The following is a 19,115-nucleotide window of genomic DNA, read 5'->3' as shown; positions in this document are numbered from 1 at the left end:
TTTGGGGTCCATTCGTGGTTCGCATTCCACTTTTGGAGTATATGGTTTGTGTTGCCCCTATCCCTATGTGTCCCCATTGCATCCTATTGTAACTATACATTGTTTGCACTGTTTTCTAATACTATTACTGCATATTTTGGTATTGTGTACATATATCTTGTGTATATTTGCTATCCTCATACTGAGGGTACTCACTGAGATACTTTTGGCATATTGTCATAAAAATAAAGTACCTTTATTTTTAGTATATCTGTGTATTGTGTTTTCTTATGATATTGTGCATATGACACTAGTGGTACTGTAGGAGCTTCACTCGTCTCCTAGTTCAGCCTAAGCTGCTCTGCTAAGCTACCATTATCTATCAGCCTAAGCTGCTAGACACCCTATACACTAATAAGGGATAACTGGGCCTGGTGCAAGGTGCAAGTACCCCTTGGTACTCACTACAAGCCAGTCCAGCCTCCTACAGTGGTTGCGTGATAAAATCTCCGCAACCGCTTTTTTCCTTCCCCTGCTCCTGCTCTGGACAAAAATAATCAGATGCTGTAACCTGGTCCTCAATCCCAACAGGGCTAAACCTGGGACTATCTCTCTCTCTGCTCCCTGTCACTGCTCTTAAAACTGTGCCTGTAAATTGGTCTGGCCGAAGTTCTTAGGGCCGGAGTGCACTACACTCCCCATCTGAGGTCCCCCGAGCTGAGATCCATAAAGATTAGCATTCCTCCTTCTGCTAGTCCATATACCTCTTTCTGTCATCTAGCCAATATTCACCATAAAATGGTAGCTTGATTTATAATTTATTTATAAATGTGCGGCTCAAAATAGCTGCTTTTTTATTCTTCCAGCATCTGTCAGCAAATTATGGCACAGTTAGTTTAAAGCAGCCTTGAGACCCTAGAATGGCACTTACTGAAAATTACCTCTAGGTGCTAACAGGTATTACCAGCATTAATGCAAGTCTAACGGCGAGTTCAATGACATAAATAGAATGACACTCTATAATTTCATGCAGGTTTCTGCAGCAAGTGTATTAACAGTGAGCCTTTTCTCGAGCTATAGAACAATATTTGCAATGCACTAGTCCCTTATATTACCCTGCTGTGTAGGTGTTATCAGTCATAGAGGCGAGGAAGATGAAAAGAAAAAAGGAAATTGAGGAAACCTAAAGTGGGAGATAAGAAGGGGTGATAAGAAGGAACAAAGAGATGAAAAAAGAACAAATGAAGGAAATGGTGAAAGGAAGGAATGCAGAAACAATGGAAGGGATCTGTAAAGGCTGAAGGAAGGTAGAGAGGAGGAGATAATGGAAGGCATGAGGAAGAGGAAAGCAAAAGAAAAAGGAAGGAATGGAGCACAAAATGGAACAGGGTGATAAAGAAATGAAGAAAGAAAGGAAGAGGTAAAAGAAGGTGTGAGAGGGGTCTAAAGTACAAATGAAAGGACATAAGAAAACCAAAGCTAGGGAGACAGTGGTTTTAAACACGTATAAAAATGAAGTAAATGGATAAATAAATGGAAGGAGCTTATGAATGGCGCCTGAATATATAAAAGTTGGGGGAGAGGCAAAAGAAATGAATACAAGAGACGAAGGGTTGGAAGGAAGAGGATTGGAGAGAAGAAATCAGTGAAGAAATTAGTGAGGGAAGAGATGACACTAATGGGGGTTGTGTGTGATTTCATAGAAAAAGGATTCCATGGAATACCATTACTGAGAAATAATTTTACATAAACTGTTTAATGGAAATTTGCCATTTCAGCTACACCAAATCATGGAATGCCTTTTTTCAAAATTGGCTTTGGCATGCTCATTTTTAAGGTGGTGGAAATATAATAGTTGCAGGTCTTTCTTCTAAACACTTTTTTGTCGAAGAAATTGTTTTCAGTGCTTTGCTACAGAGGACATTACTTTACATTCATATCTTTATCACTGCCAGACAATTACTTTGGATGCCTTTAATTGTCTGACCTTTCACCACGCCCGAACATCTTACATCCCTGACTCCCACACAGCCCCTGAGTGCCATCCATCCCTACCCCCTAAAAATCCCTCACCACACATAAACTTGACCCATCCTTGTAGTATAAAAAAACACTCTCACCAACCCTAAACACAACCCATCCCTGACCCCTAAAACCCTCACCATCCCAAATCTACTACCCTGAACCCCCAAAAACCTCTTTCCACATCTAACCTTCACCCATAGCTGAACCCTTAAATCTCCTCACATCCTAAACTCCACTCATTCATGAACCCTAAAAATCTTTTGTCCATAAACTCCACCCATCCCTGGCCCCTAAACCCCCTCTAAACCCATACATTTCATCCTTTACTAAACCCCAAAACCCCTCAATACACTAAACTCCACCCATTCATGAACCTTAAAAATCTTTCTGCCTATAAACTCCACCCATTCCGACCCCCTAAAACCCGTCAATATCCATAAATCCCACCCATTCCTGAACCCAGAAACCTTCACCACTTGTAAACTCTACCCATCACCCTTCACCATGCCCAAACATCTTTCATCCCTGATCCCCTCACAGCCCATGAACACCATCAATCCCTGCCTTCAAAAGATCCCTCACCACACCTAAACCCCACCCATCCCTGGCCCCTAAAATCCAACTCTACCTACACTAAACTACAAAAAACCCTTTCTATTTCTAAACTCCACCCATATCTGAACATTTTAAAACTCCTCACATCCTAGACTCTAACCATTTGTGAGCACTAAGAATATTTCTGCCCATAAAATCCACCCATCTCTGACCCCTAAAACTCATCTACACCCAAAAATTCCATCCATTGCTGATCCTAGAAAACACCCTCACCAACCTTAAACACAACCCATCCCTGGCCCCTAAAACCATCACCATCCCAAATCTACTACCCTGAACCCTCAAAAAACCCTTTCCACATCTAAACTCCACCCATAGCTGAACCCTTAAATCTCCGCATGTCCTAAACTCCACTCATTCATGAACCCTAAAAATCTTTCTGCTCATAAACTCAAACCATCCCTGACCCCTACAACACCTCAGCATCCATAAATTCCATCCATTTCTGAACCAAGAAACCTTCACCACTCATAAACGCTACCCATCACTGAACCCCAAAAGTCCTTAGTCCTAAATTCTGCCTATCCATGAACCTTAAAAACCTCCCAATAACCCTCCACCTCACCCATCCTTGAATCCTAAAATCCCTCAGCACCCCTAATCTCTACTCATCCATAAACTCTATAAACCCCTCACTACCTCTCCACACCACCCATTCCTGATCCCTAAAAATCCTCACCGCCCCTAAATTCCACCCAAACCCTGAAAAACCCTTTCTACACCTTAATTTCATTCACCCCTGACCCCTAAAAACCCCTCATCACCCCAAACATTATCCATTCTTGGACCCAAACACCCTTCTCTTCCCTGAAACTCTACTCAAGGACAATGTGGTTTGGATTTTTCCTTAACATTAACTTTCCTTTTAAATGTTTCCCTTAATTTTTGATTCATTTGTATTTATTTCAAATTGTTTTTCTTTAAAATTGGTTTCCCATGATTTATTTTCCTCCAATTTGGTTTGTTATTTTCATTTGTTTGTGAATTGACGCGCATCAGTAATGATGACACTGCAAGGAAAGGAAAGAAAAGAGATCATCGTTAAAAAATGAGGGAATGAAGAAAAGAGAGGTTTGAAGGAAAGGTTTTAAAGAAGATTGTTTGACATTATATTGATGTCAATAATATAGACCTTCAATAATATCATAGCCAGGACATCACCTACCACTAGGTAGTCACAGTAAGTATATTATTATTTTCAGGAGCGGCTCGTGGCAAGCAGAAGGGGGGAGTGGCGCGTGGGGGAGGGGGCGGGGAGAAATTAAAATGAAAAAAAAAAAAAAATTAAAAAAACACTTACCTTAACTTTGTGTGCCGCTTCACTCCTCCATCTCCGTTGCTGCAGGCACAGGCTTTCAGCCTGCCCTGCGGCCAAACCTGATGCTGCTTAGAGCAGCGTTAGAATTGGCTGTGCTCCCAGGCAGACTGTGACGGCCGGCCAAACACACATGTGCTCTGAGGGCGAGTGCTGAGCACTCCCCCTCACTGCTCATTACCCCCGTGGCCACAACCCTTTAGAAGAAAACAATAATACAAAAAAGTGTATTATTGTTTTCTTTTAAAGGTTTTGCAGCTGCCTCTGCTGGCGGGTGGGGGGCAACGCTCCTCCACCCTAGTGGAGGAGCCGCCCCTGATTATTTTTACCTTTACACCATCTGCCTAGCCTTATTAACTATTGGATTGATCTATAAATATTTACCTATACTTATTTTCAGATGTAGTGGTTAAGGCAATGTAGTGGATGATACATTAAAGAAAGGCCATCTAATATATGTGGCACAACAAAGCATATGTTAAGGAATAATTAAATAAAAGCATTCAAAAGAAACATTAATAGCAGAAGGATGGAAGGTGTTAGGCAGTGAGAAAAGAAAGAAAGGAGAAAGTAATGGAAAGAAACAAGAGGAAGAAATATGGCCTGGATAGTAAATTGCTGACTTTGGAATCAAGATGTGGGTTCCAATTCCTCGTTTGACTCAGGTCCTGAGTGGATCATGTTATTAGTGCTGCTTTGGCTCTCACAAGCAATATGGTGAAGAGGAGGAAAATGCTGGAATGGAATTTAGTATTTTATATTCATATTTCTTTCCACCAGCTGCGTCTGTCCTTACGGGTGAAGGGGGCCCGCCTCCCAGCTCTTTCCAAATGTGAAGATTGCCTGTCAGGCTGAACAAAGGTAAGCCTGACAGACACTCTGCATGTTCATGCAAGGAAGCCAGGTTCAGTACTTGCACTAAATGTGCAAGTGCCTGGCTGTCTGAGCTGAACTTTGACAGGCTGAAGATGTCACAGACCTGTGGACTTCCTCTGCCCAGCTAATCACTTGGAGGTCTTCCCCCTCATGACAAAAGGGAGCATCACTATTAGCCTTGAATCTGGGCACTTCATATTTAAGCCATGAAGTGCCCAGGACCGTGTGACGTTTGTTGTGGGATCAGCAGTCTCACCCATAACTAGGTGAGTCAGTGAGAGGAGCTAGCAGTCCCACTTGTCACGAACCACTGAGCCATACCTCCTGCACCCATTATCACCACTGAGGCCCAGTAACTTTTATATTTTTTTATGTTTGGTGCTTGTGTGTAAGTATAAATGTATATGTATCTGTGAGTGCGCGCTGTGAATGGGTGTGTATATGTGCTTGTGAATGGTGGGTGAATGTTTGCATACAAGTAACTGCATAGGTGTGAATGAGTGCAAATGTGTCCGTGTATGGCCAGCCAGCACCCCCTCCCCCACCCCTACTTGAATCATCAGCCACAAGTACTTTTCAATATATTATATTTGGCTCAGTGTAAATTTAATGAAAGAGTTTGCCCTTCAGAATTCTCTCACTCTGTCCTAGGAAAACATATCTTTCTCTAACCTGCCCCTTTCTATTCTCTTATGTCTTTGCCACATGTGTTAATGTTGTGCACTTGTGGTACTGTAAGCCCAGGAAATAAAAAAAAACAGCAGCACCACAAGCCTGGGAAATAAAAAACAGATACTGACAAAGGCAACAAAGAAAGAGGCAAGGCTCTTGGTGCAATGATTCTATGTGCATTTGCGCATGCCTCTGTTTACATGTCCTAGCACGTTCAAGTCAGCCCTGTAGGCTTTGCCAATGCTTGTTTCAAGAGTGGTCCCTTTTTAGGGTCGAGCCTGCACTAGCATGCGCTTGCACATGCATATCGCTTGCGAGACGCTTTAGTAGTTAGAAAAGGGCTCGTAGCCCCACCCATGTCACGTCAGTATCTTTCATTGGTTCGTGGGCTTGCCTTTTAAAATCTGCTTGCTTTCATTAGTGGAAGGCATGCATACGTCATGCCTTTTCCAGTGGTTAGCCCTCCTCGAGCGCAGCGACCAAGTACTGAAAACATATGAGGCTCGCTGTTTTCCGTCCGTTTTGTGGACTACTTTATAACTTTTTTCGCAGCGCGATCTCACTTGGCAGTAGTCTAGCGCTTTGCATGACATCGACCTTGTTACATAGTTAATTGCACTTTTGCCGGTTACGTAGATAATTGCACTTTTGCGGATAGGTTTCACTACGAGTGAACTGTAGCAGCAAGACCGCGCTCTCTTTTCCATTTAATGTGGCAAGAAAAGTCCGGTTGGGATTTTACAACTGCTTATAGCTCTAACTCGGGGAAATGCGAGACCCGTTGTATTGCAAATGCTTGTTTAAAATACCTTTCAGACTGTCGCCATGTAAGCGCAGGCCAACGAGTGTAATTCTCCGTAATGCCTTCTTGGCAACAGTGACCTCTGTGGTTTTTTTTGATTATCTTTCGCAAGGGTAGTTTGAATGAATGCCTCCTAAACACAGAATACATTTTCCAAATCGTCGTCTTGCTGCAATTTATTGTCAATCACAAAGTGATTGTGATGTTATAATGGGATGAGTATCTCGCCGAGAAGGCAGAGGAAGGCCCCGACTGTCAGCCTGCCGCCCTGAGGTTTTCTTTCACGCTTGCCCCAGTGAGTGTTCTCTGGTAGTTTGACGTTCACGTGGTTTTCGGGAGCTTTTGGTCATGGATGCGCTGCTGGTTGGGGTGACCTAGCCCCGCCGTAAATGATGGCAAATTCACTTGAACACAAATGTGCTCTGATTGCTTTTTATAACCAGATACTTCAGGGCATTCATACAAACTCCAATCACATTTAAATAAATGCGTTTCTCCTCTGTCTGTTATTTGAAACAGTAGTTACAGGAATTGAGCCCCCGCCCAAGACATACATTCGGACCCATTGAATTTACATTGGACAAATCATTTGAAACCCTTTTGAAAAAGCTTTTACGTGTGCATTTTCATTTTGTTTTGGGTTTGTATCATTTCTGCACATAAATAATGGTTGCAACCTATACTTACAAAAAAGTCTGAAGCAATAAAAATGCGCACAAATAGATCTGATGTGAGCGTGATTGAGACGCATATGAGTTTTCAGCATATTGTTAGGGCATCAGCAAATGAATTCTTGGGTATTCGCTCTGAACTTGGATCTTTTATGCATTTTGAAGGGCCCTACTGTGTCTGGTGGATAGTGACCCCAAAATCTTGCATGCCCACCACAAGGCAGGGATATGGCGGCCACTTATGATGCATGTAGATGACATCACAGTCCCCAGCCAAACTGAAATAGGATTACAGCACAAGTTAGGGGTTCGATAAGACTATTGTAGAAAAGCATTTTTCACCTGGCTATTAGTTAAAACCCAGGTTTTCTTGGCATGTGAGCTGAAGAATCATGCCCTGGTGAAGAGCTATTTGAGCATGGCAGTAAAGTGGAGTTAATGGCCCCATAAATTGAAACTAATCTCAAAGTCTAATTCCGCAAGAATAGGTCTGTCAAAATGTAAATCTCAGTGTTGATGCCACACAGTATTTAACTAAAGTGGCCATCATAGAAAACAATGCAATACTTCATAGAAAACATGCAACGTGTCTCGGGTTTGCTCGAGTTAGAGCTATTAGCACTGTAAATTCCTAACTGCACTTTTCTTGCCACATAAATTGAAAATAAAAAGTAAAACAGTTGACATAAGGGAGCCGATTCAAAGCATCACGGCCACCATGAGCATGAGCGCGAAAGAGAGACACAAAAGGAAAAAGAAGTTTGCTCGCAGTCAAACGTATTGGCAAAAGTGAAATTATCCATGTAACAGGGTTGATGGCCGAGGCAGTGACAAAACTGCCCCAAGGAGGGACAAACGTAAAGCATTTACCAATGATAACAAAGGATTTTTGAAAGGCAGGACCAGACCATAAATGAGTGATAGTGATGGGCGTGCGGTGGACATGGTTAAAAGCCCACACATAGGTTACAACATGTTAGAGCGCTTGCGCCTTCAACCTAAAAAGAGGATTTACCATGTTTCTTTCTTTTACTTCCTGGTAGTTACACTGCCAGGAGTCCTTCTTTTCTTTATTTCTTACTCTAGAAGGCATCCGTCCACAACACACCAATATAAATAGGAAAAAGAAGATCGTATAAAACCCTCTGCCCTTTATTCTTGCTGGATTACCAAGAAGTATAGGACTAAATATTTTTTTTAACAACAGCCTGAACTGAGAGGTTGGGAAAGAGAGAGCAATGAATGAAGTGAGAGAGAAGAGCTCCGAGTAAAGTAATTGCTGGTACATAGTTAAGACATTATCTCTTTGCACCTCCCTCGCTTAATTCATTACTTTAGGAGATGCACCAAAGTAAGCACAAGGATGACTTAAGATGTTAATGCAGCCACAACATTTATTTCTAAACAGAAATGTTTCAAACTAAGGGCCTGATATATCAAGGGGTCTAACCCATTCTGGGTGTATGGGAAAATGTGTTATTACATATGAATCCAAGTTACATCCTATTATTTCATAAAAAGACAACCTTAGAACCTACATTTTCATTCAGCTCCCAGCTTTGCATAATTCAGTAATGCCTAATGAAAGTGGAAGGAGTTGCCCATGTAGATGCTCTACTTTCAATTAGGGAAGCTCCTTGAATCTCTTCCCACGATTCTGACATTCCCTTAGTGGACCCTACCCTGAATACACAAAGGAGAGAGCGATCTAGAAGACTTGTAAGCCAAATAAATCAAAGGTCTAATCAACCTGTTCAAAGTCTAAACGTGTAGAAGGTTAGGCCCTTTTTGTGATGGACCAAAGTTAAAAAGCAAGAAACCTGAAAGCGGATAAGGAGCTACCTTTTTCCAAAAAGGTATGAACTGTCCTTCTTACATCCGGATATGTGATCTGTCTTCCTCTGGAGTTGAAGGAGAGAGGCAGAATATTTGTAAAATGACTTCTTGATCCATATGAAATGGTGACACTTTAAGAATGGAAGAGGGACCTGACCTCAAGGTTATTTTGTCCATAAACACATCTTAAGAACTGATGTCTCCAAGATAAGGAACCCACTCTCCAAGACGTCTTGCAGAAGAAATCGCTACAAGATAAAACAATTTAGAGTAAAAAAGTGTAAAGTGTTCAAAATCCTAAGGTTCAAAAGGTGTATCTTTCCAGGTCTCTGGGACTAAAGGGAGGAAACAAAGTTCCACAGGTGACCTAAGATTGAAGATACCTTTAAAAAGGAGGCACATCAGACCATCAGAATGGAACCCTAAGGTTCTCTAAAGGTTTTAGTTGCTGCCCACATGATCTTGAGTGTTGAAAGCTTGAAACCAAATTGGAAACCATTTTGAAGAAAGGACACTATCTGAAATAAATCAGCTGACAAAGAATCAAATTCCAATTCCACCAATTTCTAGAGGACCCTCACTGCTATGAGTAAGACTTTAAGGTAGAACTCTTTCTAGATGTCTGCAGAGTAAAGGCTAATGGATTTGAAAGTGCTTTGTATTACACACCCAACCTCCAAGCTGCTAAATGGAGCTAATCTAGAGAGCCTGATACAGTAACAGAAAACTAGAGTTGAAGTAACTGTTGGTGGTACTCACCCTATATGAGCTAGCCACATAAAATACAGGGGCATATTTACAAGCCCCTTGCACCTCCTTGCATCACGTTAGCGTGATTTCTTTTTACACAAATGTGGCGTTAAGAGCCATTTTTATTGCGTCATATTTTCAAAGTTGTATAACGCAAGTATTGCGCAACTTTGTAACCCCATGTGAGACATTATGTCGGCATCAGGCATAATGTATGCAGGGGGAGCTTCCCCCATTAGACGGCCCAGAAAAACAGCACAGTAAAATCCACAAGATTTCACCATGCCATTTTTAGCGTCATTTGTAATGCTCCCATTATAGTCAATGGGCCTCCCATTACTTTGGTGGGTTAGTGCATAATTTTGGGCGCTAATCCACCAAAGTGCCACAATAGCATCAAAACTTTGGACGCTATTGGCATAAAGTGCACCATGGTGCGCTGTATTGTAAACACGGCACACACATGGTGTTGTTAGAGGGGCTCAATAGACACAAGAAAAGTGGCGCATCATCTATGATATATATGCCCCACAGTTCTGTGATTTGCATGATATATGTTCTTTCCAGTGAGGATATTTAACCTGTGCACTACTTTAGGATGAGTCAAAACTGCCACTAGACCCAACTCTCAGCCTTCTTCCACAGGAACATTAATCACCCACGTTGGCATTTTTATTGTTACCTGAAAGCTGCTGGACACAGAAGAAACTCTACAGCAGGTGTTTTTAACCCCATAAAATATTTCTAAAAACCGTGCACCCCCCCTCACACCCTCCCAACCACTGGTGCTCAGGTGCGGATGCTTTGCTCGCAGCCTTGGGCTGTAACTCTTTAACTTTTTCAATCACCATGAAAACAGCAGATGAGCCTTGCTGTACCAAAAGTCAGCAACTAAACACGACAAAGGGTTTTGGTTTATAAGAACTGATGCTTGCTCAGCATGTACAATTAGACAAGTGATTAAACATGTCTGCCAGTTCACTATCAGCATGGATGTGGTCCTTCCCCAAGATAAATCACTTTCTCTTCTTAGAAGTGCTTCTTATAAATTAAAAAACATAAGAATGTATTTTTCACAGGATCATATTCTCCGGAGGGCTGGGTCGCGCCTTTTCATAAATCCCCAATAGTAGAGATTACTGTGCTCTTCTCTTAAGGTGAATGAGCTGTCCGCCAGTTGCGTAACATTCACCTTCCTCTCTGACCACACCCACCAAGCCTTATTGGTTAATAAGTCGCCCTGTCTGCCGTGGTATCACCCCTCATCTATCTGGATGATTCACCTATAAACATCTCAAAGCTTTATTTAGCTTTATTTCTAGCTGCCGAATGTTGGTAGTCCTGACATTTTCGACTCAAGAAATACTTCCAGTATAAACATTGTTCCTCTGCCTGAAGACAAGTTACAGTATTTCCTCTGTTGCTCTACCTCCCGGAACAAGATAAACCGACGCATCAGTGTTTCCTCCGGGCTCCTACTTGTCTTTCGGATCTACTAGCTCAAATGTCAGCAGCCTGACCCAGGCTTCTGAGGTGTCTTCATAGCCCGCTGGACTATCTCTCTGTTATAGGAAAATATACATTAGTTGATTATTCAATCAGGTTATTAAAATGAAGACAGTTGAAGCGCGTGGGACCACATGTCACAGGATGACGCCTTTACCCTTTATTCGCCGTTCACAAGACCTACTCATAAACTCCCCTCACACAGGGCAATGTGAATGCTGCAAATAGTGCCTAGTGAAAGAGGCCCTCTCAGGCTCTCGCAGCTCTAGGTCTCAAAGGGATCTTTTTTAGGAGTGCTGTGTGTTCTTTGCAGTTTTCTTCATACAAGGTGACACTAGTGTTTCCACAAACGGCTTAGGGCTTGTCTTCGCGTTTGTCATTAATTAATTAATAGCGTGACATTAATGTAATTAATGGCGTGACACAAGCAAAGAACGCTGCTTCGGAAATCCACTCCAAACATTCAAATTTTGGGCATGCAAAATGTTCTAGCTGGAACTGTTGTGATTTTTCCCCTCTGTTTTTCAACCTAATCACTTCATGTGACCCCTCGGAACGTGGCTTCCTGTGTGATGGAACACCTGACAAGACATATGAGATATATAATCTGTTCGACACACCAAACTATTGACCCACTAAGTTTCTACTTGTGTAACTTTTTGTTAAGTATACTGATGCAGGCCTCATCTACCCTATCCCAAAGGGTTACCGCGCTACATTTTTTAAAATAAATAATGATTCTGGTACAACGAAGCCTAGTCATGGTTCAAAGGTCTACATTGCTGAATATAGTGAAAACATCAGTAAAATACGATGGGAAAGCAGTGAATCCAGTGTTTTTCATTTCTTTTCGATTATCATTGTTACATGAGGTTATCTTGCTTTCCAGCTGTTCAGTACCTCCTCTACGACTTCAGAGCCTCTTTATACACAATTACATTTTATAGGTTATAATGCACCTATCTACGTCCTGTACCTATCCACGATCTGTATTATGTAATTATTTTTTGCCTTCTATTCCTCAGAAAAAATTGAGTTTTGTGGTAATTTTGTTGTCTTTGACTTTCCCTGTTATTTTCCTTTCGCTTTGTGGTGCTCCAAATTCAACCTCCACTGTTAAAGCTTTTATAACAACTTCCCTTCCCTGTGCATAGTTATTACATGAATTGATTTCTGCTCGAAGTTACAGGCCGAGGGAAAACACCTCAGTGTAGAGCACGTGCCTCGCGTTTAACACCAGAGCTTAGCTATACTTTTCCTAGCTCCTTGCTTTATCTGTGCGCCTGGAAAACAGATCTTTGCACAGTGCTTTTTCTTGGTCTTACACATAAGTGATTCAACTGGAGCCTGCAGTTCCTCTGAAACTCTTGTGTGTCTGGCTACAGACCGTTCATGTAGTATGGACGTCCTCAGTTCATCAATTCTTTAATTAAAAGTAGTACCTACAAAGAGATGGAATTGGCTTTGAATCAGCCCCTTTCGGCTCTTGGCCTGCATGTATTTCGCACGCTTTGCCATTGTCTGGCTGAATGTCAGATGTATGGCTGTAGCTTGCAATTGGGTGCCCCCTGTTTTTTCATTGATTTGTTTTCTTTACCGGCATGATAACATCTTAATTGCTGATTTGTTTCTTTTTTCTTTAGAAAGTGCCTGCTGTTTGTATGTCTTTGTCTAACAAGGATACAATGCTAATCACTCATCCCCATTGCGTTTTCAGTAGTTTACTTTGCTGTGATGATAGCATCTTGTTGGGTTTACAGCTTAAACACACAATGCTGTAACTTAGGCCCCCTAGCGCTGTTTCACAAAGAGTTTTATTAATTCTTAGGCGCTGTTTCTGTCGCCCTTTTTCTTCTCACAAAAGGAGGTCAATATGTTCTAACAGTAGAAGGACAAATGCTAGCTGTAGTTTATCTTTTATCTATTACTGTCCCGATTAGCCCATAGGAAGCTAAATAAAGGCATTCTTATAACACCATGAACGCTGAATGATGACAGATAAAGCACAAATAACTCTATTAAAACATTACTGAAGATAATTTTAAACAGCCAGATGTACAATGTACATCAAGGAGCGTCAAGTCACTGTATATCCCAACAGACAGTCAACATGCAACACAATTCCAACTACATGCTAGTGGGAGGCAGCCCAGAGGCACAGGGCCTGATTACGAACATAGGTGCAATTTAGTGCCCCTGATATATAACGATACCACAGGGTACGTAATTTTTTGGGGTCTGATATAAAACATATATTAGGAGTTTGTGGGAAATACCATATGGATTTACATGTTTAACACACCACAACCCACATGATACTTTATATTCTGTATGTTTTTTCCCAGTTAAACCTTAGCAGGTTTGACCTACCAAAATTTAAAGTCTGGTGAGGTATTTAACACATTCAATAATTATTGGATGCAGTTAATACCTCCCAACTCGTAATTCCGACCCATGCTAAACAGGAGCTTACACACAGCCCAGAATACACCGCCCAACTTGAAATCAGGCGCATACTCTCCACTGTGGATGAAAATGTGTTTTTGGTTTTTCACCCTTTTATTTTGATTTGTGAATATTATTTAGTGATGTATCTATAGTTCCTTTCTTTGTATGGACACTGAGCTTTTACCATAAGTGATTTTGCTTTTCATTGCATAGTTCTTAGTAAGGGATGCCTAACTGATCGCATATGAGTTTATGGAATATGCCAATGTCAACAAGCATTGGCAAAGCCAGTAGATCTACCCTTTGTGAGACACATTCGCTTTGCCAATGCTTTTAGCCATGTTACACAGCAGCATAGCTGTGCAGCTTGGCTAAGAGCAAAGTTAGAAGAAAAGCACTATGACGCATCCAGCGCTGGACACAGTATAGCTCTTTTTTAAATCTTCTGGTGGGTGGGGGTGGGCAAGATGGACCACGGGAGGAAAGGTGGGTTGGGAGGGAATGGGCAAGGGAGGTAATGGAATGGTAAAAGAAAAAAAGCGGTATGACGCGGCCAGCGATGGCCATGTCATATCGCTTTTTTTTTGTTATGGCAGGTGAGGGGGAAGGCAACACAGACAATGGGAAGGTATGAGGGGGACGGATAAGTTAACACAGGACAACAGAGATGAGGGCGTTGTAGGGCAGGAAGCAAGTGGGAAGAAGCAACATGAGCATCGGTGTGGGCGGGGAAGAATCAGCATGTGCATGGGGGCTTAAGAGGAAGAAAGAACAGGAGAAGGGGGGAAGGGAAGAAGCAACAGAAACACGGAGGTGGGAGTGAAAAAGCAACATGGAGCATGGGGTGGAAGGAGAAGAAGTAGCATGGGTAATGAGTGGATGGTGGGAGGGATGCAAATATCACGAATAGTGAATGTATAGTAGAAGGACACTAATCAAGCTAATCAATCAGTAATTGGTCCATACTCCACAGAAAAGAAAAGGAGGCGGGCATGTGCTGGCTAATTAGGAGGCAGCAAAGAAGAGTGACAATGAAGCATGGAATGGTAAACAATAGGTAGGACCTAAGCCTCTTATAGTAAATAATACCCCTTGCAGCAACAGCACATTTTCTGTCGGCAGGTGAGATCTAAAAAGGACAAACATATATACATTCAAGGCATGTTCACTAAAAGTTCACGCAACGCCAGGCAGAGTTGAGGAGCTGTGTTGTGTGAAATGGAAGAGTTGAACAGCGCCATAGCTACTAAGATATGGCACTTTTGAGCTCACAACCTGTGCTGGCTCCCTTGAGGCTGCCTAGGTCCATCGAGAGAACCTTTGCACCACTGTGCAAGGGTGCCTGCATTATGGGCAGGACTGTTTTTGCATGTATCCTAATTTCTAATAGGGGAGGCAGGATGATTACAAGAAACCTGTGACTGACTCTGGCTCTTTCTGCCTTTGATGATCATTTTGTGTTTTAACAAATGTTATAAAGGTTAAACGTCTGAGTCTGTGCAAGAACTCTCCTATGGACCTCAGCTTTTTTGCTATTAGCAAATAGCAAACATTACCACTACTCCCATTACAACCACCATTATCATCACCACTATTACAACCATCACTACAAACAACACAATATTCTAGTGCTTGTGTGTAACATCATTATGTACTTGACAGTGTTGTGTGATAATAATAAAATAAGCATTGGTTACGCTAATAGGTTTGACTTACTGTGTAAATGTGTGCAAGCAGCTTTTGTACATGCCTGTGTTTGCATGTATTACACATTATGCCGGACCTATTGGCTTTGTCAATGCTTATTTGGATTTCTTTTCTATACACTTCTTATAAGACTGAAAGCTGTGGAGTCAGTGTTGGCAGGTCACGCTATTCATGGTGGAATTTTCTGACATTACGAGCTGGATCCGCTTTCCCCAGTATAATAAAACAAGCAGATGCTCGAAAGAAGGACACCAAGAGAAGCAAGCACTACTGCTTGCACTGTTTTAACAAACATTCAATATTCCAACAGCCTGTAATTTGACTAAGAACCCTTAGGTGTCTGTATAAAATGTTGTTTAGTCTTCTGTTGTCTGCATGTGTACCTCCATTCCCTTGGAATGACATTGGGAGTGAGTTTTTACAGGCTCGTGCCCACTCTGTGTAATGGATCCTCAAAGTTTGGGTTATGTTCAACTGGCTTTTGCAATAGAGCTAAGAACTTTGCAAGAAATGAGGCTTCCTGTTACACGGTGTGTTAGTACAAAGTAAAAATACAATTCTTAATAAGACCTTTACTTTTCTTTGCCAGGTTCCCTCTCTACAGGAAGCCGAAGATGTAAAAACTCAGATGCATTTGTTGGCAGGACCAGCAGAGGACCTACTCGATCAGCCGGGGTGAGCTAACCGTGCAATTCAGAAGCACTTTGCACAGTGAATACATGTTGACACCAAGGAAGTTAAAACATGTGACAGCCAAGACTTATAAATGCGTTATTTTAGAAGTTATGAGTAACTGTTTAATCAGGCATCATACCTTGAAACCAAGTACCGTTTCACATAAACAAAGATCTTCTTGATTTGTCTCTTTAGAGCTCGCTGTTATTATGAGTCGCTGTATAACAATATCTATCTCTGCCTTACATATGATTCTCTCTTACATCACTCTTAGTTTTTTTCTATTTCCATACCAAAAAGTCCCCAAAACCCAGACACATCTCTCCTCGAGCATTTGTATCATTTTTCCACTGTTGACTATTGCCACTGTGTCCTCTCTCCCCCCTTCTTTAAAGAAATGCTTCCATAAATTCGTGTCTGCTGTTGTTTCATTCAATAAAAGATGTAGGTGTCACATGCCTCTTTAAGCACTGCACTACATCCTCAGTTTGTACACGTCTCACAGGAACAGTACTATTGTCCCTAGGGCAGGGACTACACGCTACAGATATTAGATTTGATATCTGTGACTTCTACGGCTATGGTTGGAACACATACTCAGACAACTTGTCATTAAAAGGACTCCCGGCCATCACCCTCTTCAGCAGCATGCTTCGTCGTCAGGTTTACTCCTCACCTCAGGGATTGCTCTTACCACCATGGTGGGCTTCACTTGTGCTAAGGAGCTCTTTGTATATGGTTCTGACTTACAGATGGACCCATTATGTGTGTTTCGGTGCACCAGAAGCTTCAAGTGTAGAAAGACAACGGCCCATTATCAATTAAAATTGCATCACAGCAGACTAATGTTAATTCACTAGTGTCTGCCTGTGGCAAAACTGAAAACAAGATGGCTGGTTACAGCCTTCATGTCTTTACTTCGAATGTTTCTTGCCTACTCTGAGCCCTAAAGGGTCCATGTCATTCATCAGGACGGGAGTCCCTCGATAATACCCTTGCTCTAACTATCTGTAGTCTATGGGGTCTAGCTGTCGGCAGGTGTATGTAAATGAGAAACCACAGTAGTTTTTGATGAAACCTTGTCTCCTGCTCTTAACTATTCAGTCACACGCGACGAGGTGGCTAAACGTAACACTAGGCGTGGTGCAAGCTTCAGCTGCCTCACTACAAACGGTCCCTTCCAAAGGTGACACAAAAAGAACCACTGTAAACCTGACAACTAGGAAATCACAATTATGGCTGGTGCCGTGGAACCCCATTACTGGGGCGCAGGCACTGGACTTTAAGTGGAAATGGGTTTATTTACAGTAACGCCTGTGAGATCAAGTGAATGCTTAAAAGTAAATTTGTCAGGGCAGTGGCACAAGACACTTCCTCAGAAACTAAGAAGGAAAGCAATAGTATAATTAGAAAAAATATATATATCCTGATGTCTGTTATATTCAGAGTTGCAAGTTAATGTAACAATAGCATATTTAGAGCTCTACTGTAAACAGTAAGCTGGTCTAAACAGATTCTATTCATAAACATACCCTCTGTGAAGTCGTGCTCTGAGACAAATAGAGAAGTGTAATAAAAAAAGAGGCATATTAACAGCCTTATCAGAACACAAACCCTGACCTAACACCAGCCCTGGACTTTCAGAGGAGCTATTAACACAGTTCTCTTTTAATGAGAACGCTGTCAAAATTTGACATCTCGAACTGCATGGCACTAAACAGTACACATTGATTTGTTTCACAACAAAAGGAACAATTGCATTCCTTGGACAAGTATTCATAAAGTTCCACCCCCTTTTGTGGTCTTTTCCAGGGCAGTTCTCAAGTGTATTTGTGCAATGATATTCCTAATCATTGTATCTTCTGAATGTCCCTATTCTATTAAATGAAATGCTACATTTTTGTAGGGGTGTATTTTCACCTGATGTTACTCCTGTGTTTTAAGATACTTGTTTTCACTTACTGGTGGCCGTTCCCACATACTATAGTCTGCACAGACAGATAATGAGGTGTGCCCCAGTTGTTGTTGCAATTGGTGTGCTTAGAGTGACCAAATATCCCAGTTTATTAAGACTGTACCAGTTTCAAGCTTTTTGTCCTAGTATTCCGATGCACTTTTTTGGGATTCATCTTTGTTTGAATTTTGGGGGTGCAACCGGGAAGGTAGGTCAGATAGGTCAGATTACATCCTTTCTAAACCCTGATCTATTTCTGCCCTCCCATAGTTATTGCAGGCATTCTGACCCGGTCTCCTGCTTAATAAAGTACCACCACTGGTAGACAGGAAGCATGGGGATTGGCCCACTGGAGCTCATAGTGGAACAGTCATTAGCTGCTTGTACCAACTCACCGCTAGAGTATGGGAAGCATTCTCGTCCGACTCGAGCCCCTTCCTGCTCTAGACCTGCTACTGATTGGCAGGATGGTAGCGAGCAGGTTCAGTGGTGTATTGTGATAGACACTGAAGCTGTCAAAGTGCTTGTCCTGTCACCATCTTTTTCCATATCTACCCGAGGTAGGCAGGAACGCCAGGGAGGATTCTGTACTGCAGTCCTTTTTGGAAGGCACACAGGTATTTGGTAGCAGAAGGATACAGGAATAGCGCAGTGCCCCAGGTAGGTAAGACCACACTGCAGCATTCAGCACCTTGTAAAATTTTGGTTTAGGCTAGCAAAGCTAGGACAGCATCTGGGATGTGTTGACATGCAAGCTGCCCAAAGCTCCTGGACTGCCATGAAGGTGTATCCTGGAGCTGAGGTGTTAGAAATGGGGTCTTTGGTTGGCAGTTAGTTTGTACTCTGTCCAAGCAGGGATCCTCACTGTAGTCAGGATAAGGGAGATACACATCTCAGATAACCCCTGCTCACCCCCTTGGTAGCTTGACACAAGCAGACAGGCTGTTCTCAGAGGCAATGTGTACACAGTAACACAGTGAAAACAACACAAAAAGACTTCACACCAGCTTAGGAAAATAGCCAATATTTATCTGATTAAAGCAAGACCAAAATGACAAACATCCAACATACACAAGCAAAGTTATGAAGTTTCAAAGATTAAACTTCAATATAGCGCTTAGAAACACAAATGCTTCAATTTGGTGTTATCACGGCGTCATGACGGAGTCGTTCCCAACAATCCGATGCCAATGGTGCCAGTTGAAGAGACCCACGGACCCCAGGTACAGTACCTTTTAACAGTGAGGAAACAAGCCGGTGCATGGAGTCGGGGAAGCGAGGTGT

At 42.1% G+C, this 19,115-nt stretch overlaps 1 protein-coding gene across 1 annotated transcript in view; it reads left to right on the top strand.

Annotated features, from left to right (window-relative positions):
* The window catches only part of LMNTD1 (lamin tail domain containing 1), a 1,007,849-nt gene that overhangs the window by 922,796 nt on the left and 65,938 nt on the right, over positions 1-19,115 (top strand). Inside the window, exon 16 of the mRNA XM_069228593.1 lies at positions 15,792-15,877. Coding sequence (XP_069084694.1) covers positions 15,792-15,877 — 86 coding nt within the window. The remainder of the gene's footprint in view (positions 1-15,791; positions 15,878-19,115) is intronic.

This window comes from Pleurodeles waltl, chromosome 4_1 (assembly GCF_031143425.1).
Source record: "Pleurodeles waltl isolate 20211129_DDA chromosome 4_1, aPleWal1.hap1.20221129, whole genome shotgun sequence".
NCBI lineage: Eukaryota > Metazoa > Chordata > Amphibia > Caudata > Salamandridae > Pleurodeles > Pleurodeles waltl.
Note: the sequence above shows the minus strand (reverse complement) of the source record. Positions and strands in the feature narration are given on the sequence as shown.